Source organism: Ooceraea biroi, chromosome 4, assembly GCF_003672135.1.
Source record: "Ooceraea biroi isolate clonal line C1 chromosome 4, Obir_v5.4, whole genome shotgun sequence".
Lineage (NCBI taxonomy): Eukaryota > Metazoa > Arthropoda > Insecta > Hymenoptera > Formicidae > Ooceraea > Ooceraea biroi.
In genome coordinates, this window is record NC_039509.1 from 3,497,905 (window position 1) to 3,514,362 (window position 16,458).

General features: G+C 32.1%; 3 protein-coding genes across 6 annotated transcripts; 1 reads left to right on the forward strand and 2 right to left on the reverse strand.

The window, feature by feature from the left end:
* Nucleotides 1-293: 293 nt before the first annotated feature.
* LOC105280928 lies at nucleotides 294-12,395 on the reverse strand. 3 transcript variants are annotated; one of them, XM_020032051.2, is made up of 23 exons: nucleotides 12,249-12,395; nucleotides 9,908-10,519; nucleotides 9,352-9,798; nucleotides 9,041-9,224; nucleotides 8,542-8,698; nucleotides 8,202-8,283; nucleotides 7,733-8,115; nucleotides 7,235-7,509; nucleotides 6,654-6,865; nucleotides 6,148-6,492; nucleotides 5,986-6,055; nucleotides 5,576-5,752; nucleotides 4,647-5,191; nucleotides 3,888-4,337; nucleotides 3,577-3,760; nucleotides 3,289-3,439; nucleotides 3,045-3,129; nucleotides 2,563-2,927; nucleotides 1,745-2,019; nucleotides 1,472-1,662; nucleotides 1,073-1,363; nucleotides 916-985; nucleotides 294-719 (listed from the first exon to the last, which is right to left on the reverse strand). In XM_020032051.2, the coding sequence occupies exons 2-23, from the start codon at nucleotides 10,495-10,497 to the stop codon at nucleotides 594-596; spliced, it is 5,655 nt and encodes a 1,884-aa protein (XP_019887610.2). In that variant the 5' UTR covers nucleotides 10,498-10,519; nucleotides 12,249-12,395; the 3' UTR covers nucleotides 294-593. The 3 variants fall into 3 exon arrangements, with proteins under 3 accessions (XP_019887610.2, XP_019887608.2, XP_019887607.2); XM_020032049.2 differs by lacking the exon at nucleotides 12,249-12,395 and adding an exon at nucleotides 11,986-12,063; XM_020032048.2 differs by lacking the exon at nucleotides 12,249-12,395 and adding an exon at nucleotides 11,872-12,031.
* A 185-nt stretch (nucleotides 12,396-12,580) lies between these two features.
* On the forward strand, nucleotides 12,581-14,751 carry LOC105280683 (retinol dehydrogenase 13). 2 transcript variants are annotated; one of them, XM_011341398.3, is made up of 6 exons: nucleotides 12,581-13,071; nucleotides 13,327-13,492; nucleotides 13,641-13,749; nucleotides 13,862-14,176; nucleotides 14,259-14,466; nucleotides 14,549-14,751. In XM_011341398.3, exons 1-6 carry the CDS (start codon nucleotides 12,995-12,997, stop codon nucleotides 14,649-14,651), a joined length of 978 nt encoding a protein of 325 aa, XP_011339700.1. In that variant the 5' UTR covers nucleotides 12,581-12,994; the 3' UTR covers nucleotides 14,652-14,751. The 2 variants fall into 2 exon arrangements, with proteins under 2 accessions (XP_011339700.1, XP_011339708.1); XM_011341406.3 differs by lacking the exon at nucleotides 12,581-13,071 and adding an exon at nucleotides 13,085-13,227.
* Nucleotides 14,669-16,453, reverse strand: LOC105280696 (retinol dehydrogenase 13). Its single transcript, XM_026969076.1, has 6 exons — nucleotides 16,316-16,453; nucleotides 15,859-16,124; nucleotides 15,668-15,772; nucleotides 15,324-15,533; nucleotides 15,053-15,263; nucleotides 14,669-14,987 (listed from the first exon to the last, which is right to left on the reverse strand). The coding sequence occupies exons 1-6, from the start codon at nucleotides 16,423-16,425 to the stop codon at nucleotides 14,861-14,863; spliced, it is 1,029 nt and encodes a 342-aa protein (XP_026824877.1). The 5' UTR covers nucleotides 16,426-16,453; the 3' UTR covers nucleotides 14,669-14,860.
* Between the last annotated feature and the right edge of the window lie 5 nt (nucleotides 16,454-16,458).

The window sequence follows — 16,458 nt, forward strand, 5'->3', positions numbered from 1 at the left end:
GATTTAATAATATCGCTAATCTATGATATTATAATTGATATATGATATGATACTATATATAACAGTAATATTTGATTTTTACGATGATATTATTAAGATTAATTATGATATTATAAAAAGAGAGAGAGGGAGAGAGAGAGATTATTCATTTAGCTTCAGTATTAATTTAATATTTCTATGTTAAAATAATTTCTATATTAAATTCTATAAATTTTATAAATAATTTCTATGTTAGAAGTAATGATAATAGGTATTTCTATTATAGGTATAAGGATGTTAAAAACAGAATAATATACAATAATACTATTTATTTTATATTAAATCAAGAATATAAATATCACAAATTTTTGTTATACGTAAATAGTATTTAATCGCAATAACATTTTGCCATTACATTATGTTAGAAAACGAGATAATATAAAATTAATACAAAATATTTTAGATACATTTAATATATAAATATTAAAAATGCTTAAGATATTAGCTAGAAGCAAATAAATTATATATATAATTTTTTCATGTAAATATACAAAAATTTATCACAATTATACACTTGTGCATTGCAATTATTATTTCATATTAATGCAATTAATTCATTTAAATACTTGTGAAAACATGTTCACGTAGTGTTTGGTTTGAATTAGACGTCGTTGTATCATATGCCGAATATTCTGCGTTTCTTTTCCACTTCTCATATGGTTTTCCATAAATTTAGTTATCTGAAACAAAATTGTGTTTTGTCATTTATTTTGATGATAATTAATAATTCGTTGTATTATATAAAACACTAATTATTTATCTAACATAAGTAAAATAAGCTACGATAAATATATATGACATATACAGGAATAAATTTAATGATAAAAAATTAACTAAGTAAATTAATTAAGTAAAAGAGTAAATCATAAAATTTACCTTGCTAAGTTGATTTTCGGAATACACATGATTAATAATAACACTGAATGTTTTAGTAACTTCGCGTATGCTATAAAAGTAAATAGATTCATATTAGATAGATATAAATAATTCGTATCCTTGAAAAGTTTATAATTTTGTAGAAAAATTTAATTACTTGTATTTCCTTAACTGCTTTAATATGATTTCTACATTCTTCTCTGCATGTGTCGCAATAAGAGAATAAAGAATATTAATGCGCTTATTATTTGGTATTGTGACATTTTTTGATAGCATTATGCCCAGAGCGTCTTCGATAATCGTGGAACTTTCCGTACAAGAAAGCAGTTCCAAAAATTTGTTATTAGAGTTTCCAGTATATAATATATCCCATGCTTTGCGCCAAATTTGGTCCTTCGCTGTCATCAGACCTTTACAACATGTCCAATGTTTCCAACCCGGAGGAACTCTGTGACAGATGCATAAAAAAAGAAATTAAAACTCGTTTTTGAACAATTGAATTCTCTCAGACAGCAAGAGCAAAGACTAGAGAGATCTTAATTCTGAGAAAAATTACTTGTTTCCTGAAGGAGCTATGAGATGTTCCTCTAATCTGTGCCTGGCCATCATCATGCAGCTAATATCTCCTAAAGTGCATGCCCATTTTACAGCTTCCTGCCTCAAGCATTTGATGAAGTCGTTTTCTTTGGGATACTCCTCATATCCTATTCTCGCAACAAGTCCTCTCAAGATTTTCACCATATGATTCTAAGAATGATTAAAAGCTATATGTATTTTCTACACTTTTATTTTTATTGAACTTTCCGCTTAATCCAGTATTATTATGTACCTTTAGAGGTTCACTTTCTTTGTATGGTATGTAGCTCGATAAATATTCACAAATTTTGATCATAGGATACCAGGCTATATAATCAGTCTCTTGCGATAGATACTCGATGAGGTCCAAAAACAGTTCGGAATCAAGTCGATTTGCCACGAGTAAATGATACGCGTCATCGATGATTTGAGCACGATTGAGAACGTGTATGTTTTTATATTCCTTAGAGTTTAAGTAGTTCGAGATTAATATCCAATTCTCACGATCGTAATTGACACGATAATATCCTGTTATGCATAAATAAATTCTACGGATTAGATTTTCTTAAAAACAGATTTGTCAAAAAATATTATCTTATCCCTACATTTTTCTCTTCTTTCCTTTGAAATACATATACAATGTAAAATTGCATGTTTTGCGAAAAAATATGCACTTTATAGTTTATCCATTATAATATTGTATAATATTAATAGTTAATTTTAATATGAGATACTTGAATAATTCTTGAAAATTAATTAATACATAGATAGAATTTAAAATTTGACTATAACCATACAAACAATGAATAACAAATTGTAAGCAAAGTTAAATTTATCTTGAGTTCAATAATAATAAGACAGAATATTTTATTCGATAGTTTTACTATCACAAATTTGTGCAAACTGCGAAGTATATTTTTGATTTTTTACAAGTAAAAAAGATGTATATCAAAGCGTTTAATGCAGAAGTCTTAAATTATAATAAACTTAAGTTGAATTAAATTTAATTCAATTATGCAAAAGTGTAAAAATAAAAATTAGTACGTAATGAATTAAATAATCAATAATCACCAATTTGTTGCAAATTGACTATGACCCATCCTTTCTTATCACCAATTCCATTAATCGTTATACTTGGTTCGTGCGGCTGCAGCCAATGAATGGACAAAACGTTTGAAAAATACGGTTTCGCTCGTGTGGCATAAGTTATAGGTATCCACCACTGCTTTCTGTGATTGGGCGAGATACTTTCTTGCGATATCGTGACATGGCCATTACTATAATCTCTTGTTACATTTAACACAGGATAATTGCTCTGGTTTGTCCAGGTATTCATAACATCTTTTAATGTATAATCGCTATGTCTGGCATTTATTTCACTTAGAGCAGCTTCTATAGCGTCGCATATGTCGTAGGGAGTTAGTACCTTAAGTTGCCTAAATATATAACATTGACATATAAATATTTAACGGTTGCTTGTATAAGACATACGATATAAGCGCATTAGTTAGTAGCAACGACATATAATTATTATATCAGAGAGAATTACTCACCTGATCCCGAAACTTGCGTAGACATCGCTTCGAACAAATAGTGTATTGATAATGATATGTTGCAACATGCGCGCTATGGCCGGCGCTGGAACACGATTCATAAATGTATGTGAAAGAAAGAGATCAAATATGTTTAAAATATATGAAACAATGTAAGCATAAAATGTAAATGAAAGGATAAATTTAACGACATTTTTCATCCCATCTCTTATGAGATTTGATAACACATGAACAATTATCTTACCTTTAACATAAAAAAGAAAAGAGAAAAGTGATTGAACATCAGATAAATTTCCTAATGAGAGGGGCTGCAAATTATAATCAACGTCCATATGAAGAGCTTCATGTTGTAGTTGGACTACAAACAATTCCATCGCTCGGGGACATAATGAAGTCTAGAAACAGTAACAAAGTTAACACGATCAAATAAAGCATCTTAATGGGAGAAAAAATTTCTTTACATTCGTAAGACATTAATAAGCTTTCTTCATAATTGCGTCAGCGAATTAACGAGTTAAAGATATAAAACAACCTTGTCAATAGTGTACGTTGCAAGAAACGTGGGAAGACCTTCGTTCAACCATGGATACGACCACCAAGATGGGTTGGTCACATTGTTAAGCAACTGATGTGCTATCGAACGTGATATTAAGCGTGCCGCCTCTACTTTCTGTGCAGGGGTATCTAGTTGTTCATCGTATATGACAGCTGTTTCCCTATTTAAAAAAATTATTAAAAAATTGGACTTTGTGTAGAAAGTTTCCATTGAAAGAATGCAGCTTAAACGATTTCATATATCAGTTACGTTATATTTTATATGTTTTATTAATCCATCTGAGTTACCTATAAATGTTGAGTCCCCAATTGCCAATGGTTTCTTCTTGTATCTCCGGAATTATGAGGTGATCCATTTTCGGAATTCTCACGTTGCCTGTGTACTCAGTCAGATCCTTCATCACCGTTTCAACAACGGTGTACGCATACAGCAGTTGTGGTACCACGAGCACTCTGCCCCACATATTCATGCTCCTTTGTAAATTGGAGATGCGATACAGATCTTTCGTCGTGATCGCCATTGCCATCTGATAGGTAGTCATTACAGGAGTGGTATCGAAACGTGTCCACACTGTTCCGTTTTCCTTGTGCACATTGCATATCGGCATGTTCGACAGAGGTCTGTAGTTTGGATCGTGGTTTATGAAAATGTTAAACGTGCTCTTTGACGTTGGCTTATCCCAGCATGGAAACACTTGCCGGGCTCGAATCGGCTGAGAATGTGTTGTGAATAACCATCTACAAGATATTTCATCAATAAGAGAGAGTTATTGTCATATCTGTTACTGTATTAATTACTGTAGAATATCTCCGACGCAATGCATAATATGCATGTGTATGCGCGCATATATGTACGACACAACATTTACAATAAAATATTTAATAAATAATATTAACTTGTAGATATTAAAAAGAAAATATATTTATAAAATTTTATGAAATATGAAATATATTTAAACAATTTTATAAATATAGGTACATTTTATTCAATAATGCATTACCTGTATGATCTGTAAGTTATAAAAGTTATAAAAGTTATATACTCACATTCGATTTCTATTTCCATTTCCATTTCCATTCTCATTTCCATATCCATATCCATTTCCATTTCCATTCCCATTCTTAAATAAAGATGTGCCAACGCCATTTCCATTTCCGTTACCGTTAAGAGAACTCACAAATTTCACGTTTAAGATATAGTTTCCAGGCGGTAACGTAACTTCGAAATTAAGAATCAAAATTTGATCTCGAAAATCGTGCGCAAATTTTCTGCAATGATAGACTTGTATCTGGTCCTTCTTATTAGAACCGACATGTTTGACACGAGTTAAAGATGCCTTATGTATTTTCTGTTCCAGTGAGTGCAAACCTATCTCTTGCGTTGCCCGATGAATTAGAATCTTTACATCACATTCGCCGTCGAAAGTAAAATTTTCTTCGATAAGTTTCGGTATTCTTAGTTTGATATCATAATGCAAGGGTTTTACATTATCTAGAATATTGCGTGCAAGAATCTTGCGTAATACTCTCTTGGAAGTCAATTTAGCCTCTCCTCGTGCCAATGTTGGTTTAGATGTTGCTTTAGATATGCTCTGTAGAAATATTTCTTTGTTAGAAAAAGGTAATTCTGGCATGAAACATATTTCCCCATTATGCTTTGACGAATATTTACATTTAAAAAGGAAGAACAGGGCAGAAAAACAATTTAGGATAACGTTTGCTAAAAGGACAATATACGTAATTTAGACAAGGAAGAGTTACAAAGTTTTTATTATACTTTGCAATGCACAACATTCACAAATACGATATATAAATTTTGTCGATATAATTTGATTAATAACTATCATATTATTAATTAAAATACATATGTTTAGTTATATATAAATAATTTCAAATTGTTAGTCACATAAGAATAATAACATAGAAAATTATTACATTGTCTAGGATTCGTAACAAACATACATACAATTACATACCTTTGGTACTCCCTTTGTCATTGGTATATCTTTTGTTATTGTGATTTCCTTTAGATTAAACCACTTTCTGAACTTAGCCATGCGATTCGATATTTGCGAGAATCGTACTCCTATCAAGTGTTGAACATTCGCAATTGCTGTTTTATCCTTTAAATTAGATGCGGCAAATGTATTTAGCTGAAACAAATTAATGTGTTGACATTTATCATAAATAATTATCGATTATCTTATAGTATAAAATTCCGCCACAAGATAATATACATTTCTCATTTTAGTACAATTATTAATTTAGTATAATATTGTATAATATAGCAGGATAAGCTACTGCTATAATATAATAGAAATATAAAGAGATTTATTAATAAAAGGCTTATAAAAAGATATAAAAAATTTGTAATCATAAAATTTACCGTGGCGAGTTGATTAACACTGTACAAGTGATGAATGGTAACCGCTAATAGTTTAGTCATGAGATGTTCACTAGAAAAATAAAATAGTAGATTTATGATTAATAGACATTAAAAAATCTATATTTTTACACACTTTATATTTATGTAGAAACATATTATCACCTCTGGCCTTTCAACTGTTCTAATATATCGTGCAACATATCTTTTCCACGATTTGCTAAGACAGAAGCAACGACGGCTAAGGGTTTTATGGGTTTATCATAAATCTTTTCCATAAAGGTTCTTTCTTTCATTCTTTTCACATTGTCGGCAAACATTATCTTCAAAGTTTCGCTAATGGTGGCAGGATGTTTTGAGTAAGAATACATTTCGTTGCTTTGATCCCATTTTGTTTGTTGATTTTCTAGATGAGCTATTGTCTTGTTCCAAGTATCAAAGTCTGCTGTTATTAAACCTTTGCGATACATCCAGTCACCCAAACCATTAACCAGTGAATACTGTCGGAAGCTTAAAAACAAAGTAAAATTTACTTAAAAATATTACTTAGAACAGAAAATTCTGCCGATATTTCGCTGAGTGTCCGTTATAAGGATGATCGAAAGTGATAGATTTAATACAGAATCAATTACATGTAACGCCGTCGACAAATTAAAAATTAAGAGAATTACCGATCCCAGGTGCGCTCTTTCACATGTTCTCGCAACTTATCGTATGCCTTTTCTAAACACACAGTGCCTCCAAAATTACAAGCCCATTTTATGGCTTCTTGTCTTAAACCTTTAGTAAGATCGCTCTCATCATCTTGATGGCTTTTGTCACCATTTTTTGGTTCATATCCTATGTTCTCAAGAAGTCCAGTTAAGATCTTTAACATGTGGTCCTAAAATCATCACATTATATAAATTTTATACAAATTCATTGTATGTGTTATTTATAAAAATTGGGCATGATACATATAAACACACACAACGCACACGCAAATAGAAGTTTATTAAAATTTTTTCACTTCGTAAATTAGAATTAGAATGCATCATATGAATATTATTTCATTGCATGAAATGTCAGATTTTTAAAATTGGATTTCTATGTTTGTGTAAAGTTTTATAAAATATGGTAGAGCTCTACTAAGTTGATTGATATATATTTCACATTACAATGATATAATCTTTTTATAAATCTATGATTCTTCTTCATAAAAATTCTTCATTATATATTTTTATAAAAATGAGAAATTTTATTACTATTTTACCTTTAGGAGTGCACTTTCTTCATGTGGTAAATATCCCGAAAAATATTCAAAAATTTTGAACATAGGATACCATGCTACATAATCTACATCTTGTGATAGGTATTCCGTGAGTCTGAAGAATATTTTATAATCGAGTTGGTTGGTCACCAAAAGATGATACGCATCATCGATAAGTTGGGCACGATTAAGAACGTGTATATTCTTATAGTTGTTCGAATTTAGATACTCGGCAATTAACATCCAATTACGACTATCATAATTGACACGATAATATCCTGTTGTAGGTAAACAAATTTTATCAGTTAGATTATTTTAATAGATTGATAAATAAGTATTTCGATATATTGGTCTGTTTATATTAACTCTTTGACTGTTATTGGCGCCTATAGATAATTGCTGGGTACAATCAGTCATTTGACTTATTCTTAGCAGTGATTAGGAAATAATCTTAACAATCTGCCTATACCACGATGACTGTCATACACGAATGGTACTCACCACTTTGTTGAGGATTGAGTATAATCCAACCATTTTCCTTGCTAGAATTTATTGTTTCTTCCTTATTTGATGGATTTAACCAAATAAAAGGTTTAGTATTCACAAAATTTGCATCCGTCTGTTTAACAATAGTAATTGGTATCCACCAAGCACCACCATCACCTTCTCCTTGGAAACGGCGTTGAGAAATTTTTATCTGACCAGTTTCATAATTTCGTTCTACGTCGACCAAAGGATAATGCTTTTGCTCTGTCCAGGGTTCCATTATTTTTAGGAGATTAATGTCCTTGCCAACTGGCAGGCCGATATTTATTTTGTTGGCATTTAAGTTATATTCCAAGAAACCCCAGAAAGAAGTTGAACTCAGAGTGCCTATCTGCTGTCTAGATATACAACATTTAACATAATTATTAGCATGTGCTTTATAATGTTATATATACATGTATTATCATATTGCAAAGCTACTTACGCGTTATCTAAAAGTGTATCGATGTACTTTTTGTATCTCTTGTCAGGAAGTATATGTGACAACATGCGCATTATAACGGGTGCTACAACGATTCAGATCACAATACATTATTATACGTAAAGAATGGATTTATCATAATATTTATATATTCATAAACATAACTAATTTGATAAAAAGGAATCGATATATTGCCAGTTTTTACATTTTCTTAGTTTTAAAATAATATAAATATATAAACGGATAAATTTATTATACCGATTATTTATGTTTTGTGTTATAACATTTATGTTGATGAATTTGTAGACAAGTATATGTTTCTCATAATATCTCTCAATCTTACCTTTCATGAAAAAGGGAAAAGAAAACAGCGATGTTATTTGAGACCGAGTCGTGATATTACTTGAAAGAGGTTTCATAATATTTTCGGTATCCAGGTGGAGAGATTCATGTTGTGTTTGGACTACGAACAAATCCATCATTCGCCATTCTGGGAAGGTCTAGAGAGAAATACGTTGTCAATTAAGTAAAAACTGAATTACGATATCCGTTGCTAAAGAATATTTTGGGTTTTCAATTTTTAATTCAATTGTAAATTATTTACGCTAAAATAAAACTAGGTCAAGCAAAAGCTAAAGTCGCCAAAATTTAGTACTGTAACTGTAAGGCAGCTGTTTGAGAAATGGAATATTATCAAAACTCTATTTTCTAAAATAATTTTTATACGTAATAAGCTTCCTTTCACTATCCTTGTCATTTAAACATGCTATTTTCTGATTGATTTCTTTCGAATATTTTAGATTTTACACAAAGTAATCTTGCGTCAATGATGTTGAAACAACCTTATTGAGAATACCCAGTGAGTGGAATTGAGTTATTCCTTTGTTTATCCACAGAGAAGACCACCAAGATGGGGGGAGCACATTAGTAAACCATTGATCTGCCACTGCATGTCCTATGGCACGAGCTACCACTAATTTCTGCATATCAGAATCTATATATTTACGGTAGATAAGGTCCGTCTCCCTAAAATATGAGAAAATTAATAGATTTATGTCAAATCTTAAAATCAAATCCCAAATATCTTCAGTTCTAAACTCTGCATATTAAAAATAATTTTTAATACATTTTTCAAAATATATTTTTTAATTACATGTAAGTACAGAATCCTAGATATTCGTATCTGCTATCGTAGTCGTACGGCGCCGGCAATACAACATGATTTATGGCAATGTCGTGGGTTTTGTCCCAATCATATTGTGCTGTGATCGTGTCGATCATCGTTTCGGTGTATTTTAGCGCCTGCCTTACCATAACTCTGAACCAAAATATACTTCTCAAACCCCGAGAAAAAACGAAACTCCCTGTCGAAATCAGTAATGCCAGGCGATGAACAGGAATTGCGGGAGTTGTATAAAATTCTGATTTTTCCATCCAAAGAGATCCGCATGGTCTGTCCTCAATCGCTGGCAGATTCGATACAATATAATTCCTATAGTGCTTGGTTATAGTAATGTTAAAAGTGCTCTTGAAGCTCGGCTCGTCGAAACATGGAAACAATCGTTGAGCCAACGGCTGCAGATATGAAATCGCGACTGACCTATTAAGTTTTAATAATGACAAATATATTAGATGAAAGCAAATTATTCAATTATCGTTATTTTTATTTATACCGTTTAATATTATAATATTGTAACATTGATCCTTACTGCGTCTGAGCTTTATAGTCTCCGTATCTCACTTCCTCAATGCTTCCTGATTCAGCCAAAGGAGTTGAGAATTCGACTTCCAGGGTATAACGTCCACGTGGTATTGCAGGATTAAAATACATCTTGACTACACTTAACGAACTGTGATAGCTATATCCATCGATACAGATCTCGTCGTGTTTGTCAAAGAGTTTCATTGTTATATGTAGTGGTCTGAAGTAGTGGAAGGCTATGGTTTGCGCTGGCTCAAAAATCTCAAGTTTGATTTTCGATGTGCCATTAACGAAGGTGAACAATTTCTCTTCAGTTATTATCAGCTCAAGATCATAATGAAACGGCACCACTTGTTTATGGTAGTTAAATAAACGATAAAAGTCATGCTTATCAGAATCCTCTTCTATAATCTGGTTACTGCTGCATTGCCTTCTTGGCTTTGAATCATCTTTGATCGTCGTAGAAAAATCTTCACCGTTAGCTCGTTCCTCATATTGGTGGGTGCTGAAGGGCTCATCATCATGATCAGAGAAGAAAGCAGTTGCAGCGACGAATATTAAACTGCTACTTAGTAGCAGTTTCAAACACAGTAGCATCTCAAGTTTTATTATCAGGTATCTGCAAGGAGGAATGTTTTTCATTAGAAGAAAAATAGTTTTACGAACAAAATGCAATGCGGTTGCTTCTTCTTTCTTTCTCTTTTTTACTTCACTCTCTCCTCATTATTTTCTTTTGTCACGATTTTTAAATAAAGAAAAGCAACTGAGAGTCATTAATGTATCAGGATTTCTTTTAATGAAACTAAGTGTTTTTACGTATACAGGAAATTTACTTTGCATTTTGTTAATATCAGACAAGCATAGGTGAGATATATTATAACATACGAAATAATTATATTATTTAGAATACATCAATTTCGAATCAAGCGAAATTTAAGAAGTTATTTCTTTCCATCAGTCAGAGTATCATTATCCATGTATCTTTCATAAGAACATGCTCTGTGTGTTTATCAACAGTATCTTCAAGGTTCACTATATATATATATATATATATATATATATATATATATATATATATATATATATATAGTGTTATATCTGTCTTCTGTTGTATTAAACTAAGCACATCAACGAACTTATTCGACTCGGAATACAGAGTTAAATTTTGTTCAAAATTTTCAGTTATGTAATCTTATCAAAACGATTAGATAGTGAATCAAGAGTCATTCTGTTTGAATTTATTATCACATAAATATACTTTTAACTTTAACGAAATAAAATATTTTATACTCTTCATTTGCTGATTTTAGAGATTACTCATTACTCACATTTTAGAGATTATTTATTACTACATCATAATAAATTTTGCAAAATCTTAGAATATTATAATATTAGATTTTTTAGCATTATCTCTTTTGATATCCTAATATAATTTAGTACAATACTTTTATGTAGAGTCCATTGTTGAATCTTATATTTTTTAAAAATACAGTTACATTGGCCCAGTCAAAAAGTTTAGTTCAAATCTTGCATCAAATTTTATTTTATTACATTCAGTAGAAACAAATTATTTACCAATCAAGTGTCTATCATTTATCACCGTTGTTGTCTATGATTTAACATTGTTTAAAATATAATTATTAACATTGTTGCCCGTACAACATTGTTACATATAAATTAATTTGAAAACATGAAAATTGAACCAAACTTTTTGACTGATCCATAATACATAAAAATTATATGATAACTAAGAATTAAATTTACACTTATTTAAATTAAAATATAAAAGGAATAGCTATATGTAATGAGTTCGTTAAAAAATATATAAATAATCTTAAGTTTAAAATAAGTGCTTTGAAGAGAGAAATATTATTTTCGGAAGTATTTATTTTTTGGAACGATTCAACCATGTTCTCTACATTTGCTTCCTTTTGTAATTAAAAAAAAAATTTAACTATTCCGTTGACTTACCTACATACACAAATAGCGATTCAGGTACAACTAACAACTTAATTTTAGTTCATTACCAAGTTTTGAATGCCAGACATAGATATTAGATACCAATATTAAACAACTGTATCTTACCACGTTGCCGTACGATGTAAGACTGAAGGAACGGCCGTTAAGGTAGTAGGATTTGATAGGTCCTAATAAAATGTAAATAGCGTTCAAGGGCACAGGAAACAGTACCCTCTTGCCTATCACACTAAATAAGCTTAACTCAGCTTAACTACACAGTCGAACGATCGTATATTATTTTATCAAAAATCATTCTTACACAGGCGATAACCAATCGAACAGTTTTATATTACACAATTTATATATTACTTTTTTGCAGGAGAATTTACCTGATTACTTCTAAGTCACAATTGATTATATCATAATATAACCTGAGACCAAAACATCTTCCCAGCTCACAAATTCCTTGATTAACTTGAAATCGACTTTTCCTTCAAAACCCGCTCGACTTTCCGAATAATACAAGAGAATCAATAATAAAGGACCCTTAGTTAACAAACTCTCTATTTAAATAATTTAAAAATCGCAGGCGTGACCGTATGTCCCATCTATCAGAGTTTGTTGGAACTATCGAGTAAACGTCGCTACTCGGAAAGCGTAGTACTAGTAATACAGCTCGACGACAAGTCAGACAAGACTTTATTTTCAAATAATATAATTTAGAAATTTAATTAAAATTAATTAATTTATAATTAACGTATTTTTATTATTATGAAACTTGTTTCATTGTCTTTATTTGCGTGATTATTTTAACAATATCTTTATTAAAACAATATTCATATAAATATAGGTTTGGTCTTTTTCGCTGCACTTCTGAACTAGTGCAATTTAGAGCGAAACAAATATATTTTCTTTCGCTCCAACTTATTGCACTTAATTCAGAAGTGCAGCAAAAAAGAACTAACCTCATATAGCTGCTAGCGTTGCGCCAGTTGCTGCGTTTCAGAATACACCGAGCACGTTGAGCGAGTTGCATGTGCCCCGACAATTACATTTAATTATATTATTCGTTTACACAAATCTGAACTATTTGCTAATTTTATTCAGTATTATCTTTCGAAATAACTCACTCATAATGCGATGGAAAATACCAACATCGTATGTTGTCATATCCGGGTTGGCAGGTTCTATCGGTGTGGGATATCTTGTAAAGTAATGTTACTTTAACATGTTAGAAAAATATGTGCACTTGTATAGAATAATAACTTGTTAGAAAGCTTATTACATAACTGGAAGATATAGATTATTAAATTTGTTATAATGTCCATCTTAATTAATTGAATTGTATGCTGCTTTAAAAATAATGAAGTAATACTTTGCAAATACTTGCTGTTACATTATATGTTACAAGTATACATGGTCAATAGTTACATCTATTATAAACTGTGTAATGTGATTAAATCTCAGAGATTATATGGGAGGCCCAAGGTACAAAGGGACAGAGACTCTAGCAGACAAAATCGTCATCGTGACAGGAGCGAATACTGGTATTGGGAAGCAGATAGCTTTTGACTTAGCTAGACGTAAGGCAAGAGTTGTCTTGGCATGCAGGGACATGCAAAAATGTGAACAGGTACTCGTGTTATTAATATATCTTATTATTTTTAAGTTATACTGCATTGTGTCACAAAATATCATTTTTAATATTTTAATCCTTGCTTTTCTCACGTTACAAGCAAATTGATGCTCAATAATCTTGATGATTCTCCATTCTTGTACAGGCCCGTCGACACATTGTACTTGATACAAAAAATAAGTACGTTTACTGTAGGGAGTGTGACTTGGCGTCGCAAGAAAGTATTAGGAAATTTGTAGAACAATTTAAGAACGGTAATCAATAATTTCTTATAAAAACAGATATATATCTTATTTTATCATCCAATTTTCTTTCACTTCTCTCTCTTTGTACTATTTGATAATACTTATTTCACTTATCTTACAGAAAGTAGTAAACTTCACATACTTATTAATAATGCCGGCGTAATGAGATGTCCAAAGAGTTACACCAAGGAAGGTATCGAGATGCAGCTCGGAGTCAATCATATGGGACACTTTTTGCTGACAAATTTACTGTTGGACGTCCTGAAAGCATCCGCGCCAGCTAGAATCGTGAATTTGACAAGCACCGCTCATCGTCGTGGTCAAATAAATATGAAAGACTTAAACTTGGATGAGGATTATGACCCTGGTAGAGCTTACGCTCAAAGCAAATTAGCTAATCTGCTCTTCACTAGGGAGCTGGCAAACAGATTGAAAGGTAATTTAATACCAATTGCATAATTATTAATTTATTCTATAAATAATTGCTGAAACGCATTTCTCACTTTCGCGATCTGCAGGAACCGATGTTACTGTGAACGCCGTCCATCCTGGTGTAGTTAGCACGGAAATAACGCGACACATGTACGTATATAAGAACTGGTTCACATTACCGTTGCTGAAAATGTTCTCCTGGCCATTTATTAAATCACCTGGGCAAGGAGCACAAACTGTTTTGTACGTGGCCATAGATCCCAGTCTTGCAAACACCTCTGGCTATTACTTTGAGTAAGTATCATGAAAAGTTTAACGATAAACGTATGGTAAACATTGAGAAGTAACGTAATCATTATTATTTTATTTGTCGTAGTAACTGCGAAACTAAGGATGTGTCGGATAATGCGAAAAACGACGACATGGCAAAATGGCTATGGAAAGTTAGCGAAAAATGGACGAAGTTAAATGTTAATTAATTAATAGTAATTGAACATATTACTATATATAGTATATAACAACGGACGTACAATTATCAATATACTTTGTTTTTATAATATATTGTTATACCGTTGTTAATTCTTAATATTTTACATATATTGTCCTAAAAAATGTTTGAAAATACTTATGATTAATTTGCAGTGAACAGTAAAACGTGAGATGATCTTGTACAAGAGATAATCCAGAATTATTCTTCGTGATTAGTTTGAGACTCGCGCATATAAATTTTTACTAACGTAAGAGACTTAGCGTATAACTTTTCGGCTACTGTATCATGAATGTCGCTAATCGAAGGCGGCTGCATTTGGCAATCGCTGCAAAGATAAATCACACAAGATTATCCCGAATCGATACCTTTAACGCGGCGCATTAAATTTACCTAAAATACTTTCCGGAGTGCTCGTTCAATTCTTGGGTGACTGCTGCGTAAACGGCAGTCTGGGCACCTTGAACGGCATTTTTCAGGAACAGCCACATCCATGGTCGCATTATTAATTTAATGAGAAACGTCGAGTTTAGCGGTGAGTGTCGCATGTGCCTCGTGCCTCTCACAATGCCAGGATTAACAGCATTGATCGTGACATTCGTACCTATACACGAAGAATCAATAGTTACACATTTGACAACACGATAGAAATATTTAGCATTACCTCTCAGCAGTTTGCTCATATGCTTAGCCATCAAGATCAACGCCAGCTTGCTTTGTCCGAAAGCTTCCCTCGCAGTGAAGTTCCTCTCCAGATTCAGGTCTTCCAGGTGTACAGTGCTAACTGTGTGCGCTTGTGAAGAGACATTTATTATCCTGCCTTGCTCAGCCGCACGCAATTTAGGCAACAGCAGGTGGGTAAGTAAAAAGTGACCTAAAATAAAACCACTTGACTTTCTAGGATTGAAAAATTCTAAAATTTCCAGTGAATAAATGTTTTCTTAAATGTTTAATCGATATATTTTTATACGCTTATATTGTGCCTGCATAAATTTTTGCCATGCTTACCCAGATAATTCGTTACGAAGTGCATCTCAAAGCCCTCCGTGGTCTTCTCAAACGGATGGAAGACAACTCCAGCATTATTTATTAATATATCTACTCTCTCCGTGTCTACAGAATTCGACAACACGAAGAACGTTATTGTATATGCGCATTACCATGCAATTACCAACATTCAGATGCTTAAAATGTTATACCCAACTGGTTGACAAAACTTTGCACGCTCTTCAACGAGGAGAGATCGACCGCCTCGACTTTCGCACCTCTTCCCGAAACTTTTCGAATTTGCTGCGCTACTTCTTCTCCAGCCGCCGTGTCCCTAACAGCTAAAATAATTCGGCCGCCCCTGCGGGCTAATTCCAGGGCGATCTCCTTGCCGATCCCACTGGACGCGCCCGTGACAATCACGACTTTGTCAGTGATACGATCATCGTTTGGGCACATTGGACCACCCATGTACATTCTAACGGAAAGATCAGATTCTTGGATTTGATACTTATTTTTAAATGCCCGACGACGCTTAGTATCTCTCTCAGCGCATTACGTTTATTAAAACTAAACTTGAGATATTCTTTAAATAAATAATAGTAACAAATAAATAGTTATATATGTATGCAATATATATTTTATATTAATCGTGCTGAATAAACGTACCGTATGACAGCAATTAATCCAACGCAAAAACTGATCAAGTAAGGCCAGTGTGAGTCAGATATCGAATTGAACTTGTGCAAAACATTGTAAAGTTCATCATAGGAATCCATTTCCTTATGCTTCCTCACGTGAATTAATAAGGC